The sequence below is a fragment of the Phalacrocorax carbo genome, chromosome 3, assembly GCF_963921805.1.
Source record: "Phalacrocorax carbo chromosome 3, bPhaCar2.1, whole genome shotgun sequence".
NCBI lineage: Eukaryota > Metazoa > Chordata > Aves > Suliformes > Phalacrocoracidae > Phalacrocorax > Phalacrocorax carbo.
Window position 1 is genome coordinate 102,658,267 of NC_087515.1, and position 10,514 is coordinate 102,668,780.

Genomic DNA, 10,514 nt, shown 5'->3' on the forward strand with positions numbered 1-10,514 from the left:
CTATAACAGAATTCTAGAAGGACATCTGCCTTTTTGGCCTTCCCCTTCATCCTTACCCATAAACACTCGACCTTATCATCAAAGTCGCTAAGCTCTACACAATTGAAGCACTAACATACAGAGCCACCCCACCACCTCTCCTTCCTTGCCTATCCCTTCTGAAGAGCTTACAGCCATCCATTGCAGCACTCCAGTCATAAGAGTCATCCCACCATGTCTCTGTGATGGCAACTAAGTCACAGCTATCCCACTGCACAGTGTCTTCCAGCTCCTCCTGTTTGTTGCCCGTGCTGCATGCCTTGGTGTAGATGCACTTGAACGGGGCTATTGGTTTCACCCCCAACCCTGGCATGCCACCCCTAGGCTCCGCTCTGGTAGGCCTGGCTACATCCCCTTCCCTATAATCATTCTAGTCGCCACTGATCACAGATTTCTAAAAGAAATAAAAGGTTGCTGATGAGTGTAATCAGGCCTGCAAGGCAGGTAAGGTGAGTAAATACAGTCCTCAGAGCACAATCTAGCATAACCAGGGCAGGAGTAGGTGATTGCAACCCAGTAAAGGAATGGTATGACACCTATTCCTCAGGTATACTTAGAAATGCCTCAGATGGAGACAACAGAGGAGAAATTCATTCCTGGGGTAGGGATTTTATTCCCCCTCTTCCTTTCAGTTGGATTGTCCTGCTGGAGTTGTCACAGGCTCTGCATGGAGGGGTCTTACTTCTATGGCAGTAGAAGCGAAGCACCAAATGTTGCCCTGGCACACTGGAGCTGTGTTGCAATTCAGACATGATGGCTCATTTTGCAGTCACTTTTTAATCTTTTCATTAACCATAGTTTCTGCAGTCATGATTAACATAATTTAACAGCTCTTTGCCGAAACATGAGTTTGTACATGCTGAAGCATCAGCAGAACAGTAAACCATTAGAAACATTTCAAGGAGAAGACCTTGCCAGTAGAGTCATAGAAATAAAACAGAAATGCTTGTGAATGTGTTTATGTGCACGTATATACACACATATACAAAAATACTATTAGGAACAAGCAGCATCCAGGGAGAAGCAGCAAAATCTGCAGTGTGTTCATACATTCTTGGCAGAATTAATCTGAAGTCATGTTTATGTGTTCAATATAATGAAATTTTTGTGTGTTTTTATTGAATTTATATGTTCAGATTATGAGATGAGAACATAATTTAAAGCATTAGATTATGTTATTAGCAAGTTTGCCAAAACTAATAACAATAATATCCTCATCATACCCTGCAACAGCTAAAAGCCCAAGGTACAAATCAGATCAAGGCCTGATTAGAAGCAGTATTTGCATTCAGGTGTGTAACCTTTTTGCTGCCTGAAAATGGAATGTATCTTCTTTGTTCTTAAAGACCATAAGTCTTTAATTTCCCTTAGCAGATAAAATAGATGTTTTCAAACCACACTGATTCCTCCAAATTACTGCTTGTAACTGAAATGCCAAAAATAAACTATAATTAAAAATAGAATACAGATTTATTCTTTAAATAATGGAGGAAGACAGAGAGAGAGAGTGAGTTAAACAGCAATTTAGCTGCACTTACAGGAGATTTCACTGTTAATTGGGTGCTCAGTGATTCTGAAAAGTCAGGTCTCAGCACTGGCCTAACCTCATTGAGCTTTATGGAAGCCTTCCATTGACTTCACTGGGGATAGTTTAGGCCAGCACTCGATTTTGCTGAAAATCTATCAAAAACCTGAGATAAACACACTTCAGAAATCAGAAAACCAGAAGCTTTAAAACAATATTGAACACCTGGTGTGAAAATTTACAAGCCCACACAGAAAATCAATGTGCCTTCTCCCTATTGCAGGGTATGGAGATAACGAAAAAAATGATTGCAATATACTGGCTCATAAAATAAAAGGCACCTGAAAGTATCAGGAAGTAAGCATTATCTAACAGGGCTAATTCAAAAGACACTTCAGACTTTTATGCCATAAATTTCCAATTTTTTTCATTGTCGAAGGTAAAGGGTTATGGATTATGGGGTTTCAGCTACAAAAATCATTCAGTTATCAGTCCAGTGAATCAAAAAGGTTAATTTTTTTTTTTTAATGCTATTTGCTCTTGGCCACTGTCAGAGACAAAATATGGGGCTAGATAGACCCTTGCTCAGACCCACCATAGCCATTCTTTTATTCTTCCAGTATCTGTCCTTACAGGTATTAGGATATTTTCCTTACAGTATTTATTTGTGTCTGGAACTGTTGGGAGAGGAAGTTAAATATAATTTGAACTTGAGGAAAGAAAATCAGGATTTATAAATGTTCTTTATAAAAATAGGTAAGTGGCGATATTTTTGTGTGGTCTTCGATGGTGAATCAATAATTGGGGATAAGAATGGGTAGCAGGCAAAGGTCTGTAAGAGTGCAGTTGATGTTGCATATGTTGGCTCCAGAGGGACAAGAAAGATGAATGAATGACTAAGAAAATAGCCTTGGATTGTGGAGATTTATTGGAGATCTAGATAATCTCAGAAAATCTGTGATGGTTCTCACAACTGCCCTGCAGATCCTTTACTCAGGCAGTCAGCTGCAAGAGGCTGATGAATACCATGAGATGTCTCAGGTGACTGAGGAATAATGCAAGTACTTGGGACTTTGGAGGCAAAAGACAGTTCACAGGTGTGTTCTGGTGAGCTGAGGCACCCTGTCTGTATGCTTCCAGGCTTACATCAGTCAAAAAGCCTGCTCTGCATACCACTTTCACACCAATACTCTGTGGGCAGTCAGGGAGCAATCTTCTCACTACTGCATTTACACCAGGACGAGCTCCTGTGTGGGTACAGCTAAGTTGATAACGAAGTGCCTCATACAGCTTCAGCCTGCCTTGCTTTTCTTATAGAAACAAGCTAACTCTTGATACTCAAATAGCCTCTGCAGAACAGGCTGTATCACTAAACACACTGCTTCAGGTAAAAAAAAAATACAGCTTTCTGGTATAGGAAGAATCTTATTATTACGGACCAATGGTGGTTATGCCCACACAGGGATAACAGTCAGAGGGAACAAAAGACTAGGAGGTTGTCCTATTGCTGCATTCTTTAGGGCTTTTCCTCTAAAAATAACTTGCTCAAACTGTTGTGGAGATAATACTCATTAAAATGGATCCCTTATCTTATCTACACCAGCAATTCTTGTGCTCCTGTCCTTAACAGGGTAGGCAAGCAAACTGTCCAGTGGGAAAGAGTTGTATTTACTCTTTTAAGAGCATGAGCTACTGATTAAAAGGAGCCTGTTCTAATTACAAAAAAGCATTGCTTAAAATGTTTAGCTATAACTTTCATTTCTTCATCAATGAAACCTTTGCTTTTACCCCCATGAGTTGCTGAGGGGCCTTTGCTGGGTGGAATACATTACTGACCACTGCAGTCACTCAACTGGAGGGTCTCCCAGTCAAAACCTAGATCAAAACTAGTTTAGTGTTTAAACCCCAAGATAGAAAGGCAGGGGAACACTCGATGTAAACTGTCCTCGTAACAATACAAAATCCTTGTCAAATCAGAAATAGTTTGGTACACTTGAAGAAAGCAGAGTGATCACTTTGTATACTGTGTCCATGTGAATGACAGCTCTTTGATCTTCACCTTCACCCTCAGGCTGCCATGTCAGCTGTGACGTCTGATGCATCACATCTGCCATTCTTCTGCTCTTCCTATGGTTTGTTTGGTTGGTTTTTAACTAAAATTAAAATATGACAGACAGCACACCTGAGATCTCTCTGTCTGTCAGTATCAGATATATCAAAGACAGAGTAAGGGGTGAGGTTTTATGAAAGTGAGAGAGGAAATAGATTTTGGTATGGAACAGGAAGTACAAGAAATTTTCTGATAATGTAAGAAACAGCAGGGCGTAATTATACAGTATATCAAATCTGGTTATTGCAAATTCTCCTGGAAGCCATTTCCAGGTACATGAAATGCAAGGAGTTGACCGGGAACAGGCAACACAGGTTTACCATGGTAAATTATGCCTCACCGTGATGAGGCGATAACATGAGATGATCTGACCATGATGAAATGACTGGCTCCATGGAGAATAAGAAAGCAGTGGATATAATTTACTTTGACTTTAGCAATGGTTCCTGTGGTGGTCTTCTAGTTTATTGGACTAGATAAGCTGCTTACAAGGTAGTAACTTAACTGGATTGGCACGCTGAAAAGTCAACAGATCAGTGACTGGTGTCTGTTTACTAATGGAATTCCTCAGAAGTCAACACAGTGGCAACACTGTTTTGCATCTTTATTAACAATCTGGACGGTGGGACATAAGACACCCTCAGTAAATTTTTGGAGGATGCCTTATTGGTGAGGAATAGTTAGTATGCAGGGCTGCTCTTCAGAGCAGGCTGAAGAAATGAGCTGACAGAAACTTCATTAAATTCAACAAAGGCAGAAGCCAAATCCTACCTCTGAGCCAGAACTGCCCATGCAGCACTACTGGCAGGGCACTGCCTGTGTAGAAAACAGTTTCTCAGAGGAGGACCAGGGGTCCTGATGAGCAGAAAGTTGAATGTGGGTCAGCAATGGGCCCTCTCAGCAAACATGGATAATCAGTACTGGGTTGTGCTAGCAAGAACATAGCCAAGACATTGTGAAAAGTGATTATTCCCCTCACATTGTCACTTGTGAGGTTACATCTGGAGTACTGCGTTCAGTTTTGGGATCCCCAGTAAAAACACTGACAAACTGAGCGAGTCCAGTGGAAGGCACTTAGGCAGCTGAAGCGTATGATATGCAAGGAGTTGAAGCAGCTGCATTTGTTCAGCCCAGAGAACAGAAGGCCAAAAGGGCATCTAATTACTGCCTTCAACTACTTCAGGAGAGGTCATAGAGGAGGTAGAACAAGGCTATTCTTGGAGATGCACAGTGAAAAGCTGAAAGGTACCAGTCACAAGTTGTACTAAGGAAAATGTTGATTAGATAGAAGAAAAAAAATGTTTGACCACAAGAGTGGTCAAACAAAGTGACCTGCTGCAAGAGAGGTTGTGGAACCTCCACAGACTGGTCTAATTTCAGAGTTAGTCATGCTTTGAGCAGAGCATTGGACTAGGTGACCTCCAAAAATTCATTCCAACCTAAATCATTCTGTGATTCTCAAATTATTGTGTGTAATTTTAAAAAGCTTCTAGCTGTTCATGTGGAGTCTGAGAGCTGTTAACTTTGCTTAGTCCAACCTGAATGAAGAAGGATCTAGGTACATGCCTGATATAGGGTATAGGGATGATTACAACCTGCTTTATAGAAAGACAATGTTTGATCCTTTTGAATATTCAAAATGTCTCATGCAACTGGCTGCTTACTCAAGGTTGTTTAACATGAAAAGCCTGTTTCCCAAGGACCATAGAAGTTTTGAGTCCACTTATGTTACTGTCTTTGACAGTAAAAAATCCTTTCTTGTTTGCCCTCCTGTTAGAGAGGCTACCATTTTCCCCAGTTGTATTACAGTTAATGACAACATCTAGATGTAATGATGCTTAAATGGAAGCTAGGTGGCTGCAGAATTTTCCCACTGAGAGCCCTCGTTCAAAAGAGTCTTCACTTCTTTGGGAATGCTTCATAGTTCCTGACTTCAGGAAAGTGATTTAAAAGTGTAAATGAGAGAGAATGATAGTCTTGATGAAGTAATACTGTTAATTTGACCTAAGAGAGAGCTAAAAGCCTCTTTTTTTGAAAGGTCAGAAATCATGATTGTAACACAAGTAACACTATAACTTAAGCAACTGGTTCTAGTTAAAATATTCTATACAGTTATATAAAATATTTACCCATGTGTTTTCAGATATCTCCAAGCACCGTCAATACTTCCACCATTACATCCATGTTGATTCCTGGTATCACAAGAGATCAAATTCTGAGCGGAAAGGTTGTCTGTGATCTGTCCTTCAGAATGGATTGCTATTCTATCTGCCGCAACACCTGTTTTGATATAAATTTTCTGTTATCAGAAACAAATAATTATTCAAATTCATGCTGGTTATTGTGAAAGAGGGACTGAAATACAACCTCAATATTTTCTGTCTGTGCAGATGTCTTTACGAAACAATACAGATATAATCTGTACAGGCTTTTGAGAGAAAGGATTGTGAAACTGCAAAGCATCATGAGCAACTTTACTGTAATATTATAAATCCATAGATTTACTGGTTATCATAAAGTCACACGTATCTAAACATCAGCTGAGGCATTTACATAATTTAGTTTGATAGTCTCTACCATGTTTGTAAATGAATATTCACATCTGGTTGCCTTTAGCAGAAGATGCAAGTACTCCCCCACCTCTCTGCAGCTGAATCTCCAAATGTCTTTTCTTTCTTTTCTATGTTTTGTTCCTTTATTTGAGAAAAAAGAAAAGCAAAAATGAACAGTCCTATAAAGAAGAAAATTCAGGACTGAAAGACTGAAAGTATGTACTGGTTTTACTGGAAAGAATATTTGGAAATGCTCATATTAATATGTACATGTGGGATTCATTGGACTTCCTTCTCTTTGCACACAAAATTCTTCTGCACACAAAATTCACCTTAGATGTCTGAACTTAATCAGATATAGTCATAATTCTAAGTACTAATGTATTTATGCACTGATTTAAAGGCAGACTAGGTTAACTAAGTTGTAGGTGAAATTAAGCTACTTCTTTCTTTAATGAGTGATAAGGAAACAATTATTAAGCCAGAAATCCAGTCATTAACTGTGCTTAAATTATATTTTTATTATCCATAGCCCTTCATTTTTGAACCTGAAAATAATAATTCAAAAAATTCCTTGACATCTAAAGCCCTATTAAAATGAGCTTTGGACAAGACTTCAGAAGAGTGAATCTGCTGATGGCAGCTGAAAACAACTCTGTTTTTACTTTTGCGAAGTGTCACATGATAATGATTTTATTTTCATAGGTGTAAAAGCTTTTTACTGAAGATTTTTTGAATACTTATAGGAATTACTTGTGATAAAGAATGATACAGGAGTGCTTGTCTATTTGTTGAGCAACAATTAATCGTATGAAGAAGGACTGAAAATTCAGATTGAAAATGTTAGATTTAGGCTAAACAACATGGGAAGGCATCTCATAATATCTAGCATTGAAAAGAATTACATTAATTAAAATCAAAAGATTCACTTATGAAATGGAGAATTTAGGCTGGATATCTGGAAAGTCCTTCCCTCAGTGAGATCTGTTCATCTCTGCAGTAATCTGTCAGAAGAGGTGTTAGAAGCTCTTTTGGTTTTCTCTTTTAAAACTACGCTGGACAAGACATATTAGTACAGAGTGTGTTCAGTCTGGCTTTGGCAGGGACCTGGGATTAACTGACTTAAATGCTCCTTTCCTTCTCTTACTGCTGTTATTTAAAGAAACAGTTGCAGAAACCTGCACCTCTAAGGACCCACTAACCGAATCAAGTCATAAGGACTGATTGCATATTTTTTTCTCTATCTTAATATATACCAATATGTACTGAGATTTATTGCAGCGTAAGAAAAATGAACATAACTGGTCACTGTAGCTTCTTTGGAGGAAGTGACACAAATGATTGTGTCCATTTTTTATAAAACCAGCAGTTGTAGCACGAGGTCGAATTGCATCACTGACATTTCTTTGCTTACAGAATTTGAAAATAGTTTCTTCCACAAATATCTGAACAGTTTCAGAGTTTTCTTCTTATAAAATTGAAAAGATTATACTTCATTTACTTGATTAGCAAGGGTTGGCAATGGCAAATGCATACATATACAAATACACATTAAAAAAATTATAGCCTCCCTGTTTTAAACTTTCAAGTCAAACATGTGGTGGTGCAAACACGGTTGCACATTTTTTAAAAGTCACTCTACCAGTTACGGTAAGTGCATTAGTCAATCCATTTTCTACTTTCTGTCACCAAAAAATCTCCATATGTTACACAAACTTATGAAAAGTGAACAAAGCTCTACAGCTTAGATTGACTTTTTAAGTCTTTGGGACAACTTAGAGGGAAAATTGTAGGAATTTCAAGTGTTCCTATTTGGTGATAGAAAGTGAACAGCAAGCTGAAATGACTTCATTGGTCATCACTACATTTTTCATCATGCATCTAACATCAATGATAGTTTTTAAAGGAGAAAAAGATTAATATTACTTGCAGTTGAAAAAGCCCAGGATGCTCCACAGTTTCGCTGATCCAGAGGATCATGAATCCACTCAGGCCATGCATAAGTGGCTGCAAAATATTCAGGAAATTTTTCTTCTGGAAGTGAGTTTCCCTAAAACAAAAGGTAGAAGATCTCTATATGCTTTAATGCCTAATTTTGTCTTAAATTTTACCCTAATTTTGTTTTTAAAATTCTTATTTTTAAAATTGAGGAAACATAAAGCATTGGCACCTGTGGCTTCCTGAGCATCCCTGTGGTGGTTAACCTGTGGCTGGGTGCTCCTTCCTGAGAGCAGGAGGGTTCCAGCACTCCACTGGCTGAGCTGGAAGGCTGAGCTCCACAACTGTCAACCTGAATAACCTGTCCAACTTCTCTCTGATTTTTATCTCAGAAAACAGTTCCCTATGAAAGATGTTAATTATGACCCAGCTGGCATTTTTAGAAAGAAAAGCCTTCTGCTACAAATAGCAATAAAGTTAGATACCTGTTCCCCTATTGTCCTTGACACGTGGCTGTAGGTAGGACATTTCAGTTACCATGGGGGAGGCATCAGCAGAGTGTATCATTGACTTGTCTTTTACACAGAGGTTTTTAAATCTCCAGTGCTTATTCTTATTCCAGAATGAAAATCAGTGATTTTCCTTCTGCTTTGCAATTTGATGTTGAGTTGATGAGAATTCGTGGTCTGCTCACTAAAGCCATTTGGACAGCCATTTTTGGAATCTTCATCTCTCAGCCTTAATTTATGTCCTCCAAGCTTTGCACAAATGCCTGCGTATGCAAGAACCATCTGGTACAACTGTTAATAATCTGCTCTTGCTCAACATATCAAAACCATTGACCCATTATTTTTACTGTTGAACTGTATGTAATGATTGCTTATGCTGTGCAGGGAAATAGTAATGGTCACCCAAAACTGCAATATTAGTCCATCCAGTCTATCAGGTTGTCTCCAAACATTGTTGATAACATCTGTCCAGAGGAAAATACATTATACAAAATACGATCATCTGTTCCTAAGCAAAACAATTCCCTGATGTTTCTTTCTTATAAGCAGGCTCATACCCTGAAGCACAATGGCTTCTATCCTGTTTAAACTCCTCTATTTTAGTCTTCTAATTCTGTGTGTCCTTGCTGCACCATTTTTCTAAATTGTTTATGTGACTTATAAGACTACATACTTTTTCCTGAGATGATTTAGACATTTGGGGCCAGGTCTTTCAACCTATTTCAGGACTCTTTAGGGATCCAGACTTTACCACTTTGGCTGTATCCAGATCACTTTGTTGTATACACTGGGAGAGAGCACTGCCTCCATCCAGCTTGTATGCCTAGATTTCCCACCGGAAAACCCATGGCTAAGATGTGGATAAGGACAAAAGAAGCTTGTACCTCAGGTCTGTATCTGACATTAGATTGGGATACAGCCCCAACAGACAGATTAATACAGTCTGTGCATATGTGCAGACCCAGTAAGTCTCAAAGGCTTCTAGGTTCACTACATTAGGCTGTGAGTCCTAAATACCATCAAAGTGTACTGCAAGCTGTTAAGTCACTTAAGTGCTTTTTGAATTTTACCTCCACCCATAACAAGCCAGTAATCTTTTAAATCTTGCTAAAATATTTATCTCAATATTTTGATTAATCACTTTCAAAAGTCGGCTTTTTCAAAAGCTTGTTAGATACATGGGATTTGCAACCTCAAATGACACACAGAAAGCAACAGCTAATTTAAAGAATATCTTGCGAAATTATCGTTATGTTCATTATTAATGAGCAAGCACAAGCACAAGATCTACTTTGAGGATGAATCATGCAGGCAAAATCCCAGACAAATAACATTTCTTTTACGTGATAAGACTGCTCACTATCAGCCAGTAAACATGCAAAATTTGGCAAAGATTGATTGGCACACTTAAGTGGGCAATGACCACTTACAACGCTATAAATGAGGCAGTTGAGAAAAGCAAAATTCTAAACAGATCTTTAGTCTGAGACAATGTGTTACTTTACGTATTCCTAAACTACTGCCAATGTATTTAATAGCCTCATATTGTAAATCCCAGAGCAAATCCCTCATTAACCCTCAGCCTTGTCATTTAGAAATGCAGGATTGACCTGTAGCCAAAAACATTAGCTTTTTGTCTGAGAAATTGCTACCCTGATATTGAGAAGCACTGCCGTTCGGTGACAAATAGTAAGTCTAGACAATTGTTTCTCAACATATGCTCCATGGAACAGCATCAGACAGCAAAATGCAATCAGCAAAACGACTAAAAAAATTATTTTTAAACCTTCATATGTATTCTCTGCAGTGAAGCTAGTAGTCTAGTCAAAGCAGGAAGGTAA

The 10,514-nt window shown here is 38.5% G+C and overlaps 1 protein-coding gene across 2 annotated transcripts in view; it reads right to left on the reverse strand.

The window, feature by feature from the left end:
- Positions 1-10,514, reverse strand: part of TINAG (tubulointerstitial nephritis antigen) — a 53,218-nt gene that overhangs the window by 30,763 nt on the left and 11,941 nt on the right. For both annotated transcript variants that reach the window (XM_064447893.1, XM_064447895.1), the window contains exons 5-6: positions 8,153-8,276; positions 5,804-5,954 (exon numbers count right to left, since the gene is read on the reverse strand). In XM_064447893.1, coding sequence (XP_064303963.1) covers positions 5,804-5,954; positions 8,153-8,276 — 275 coding nt within the window. The remainder of the gene's footprint in view (positions 1-5,803; positions 5,955-8,152; positions 8,277-10,514) is intronic.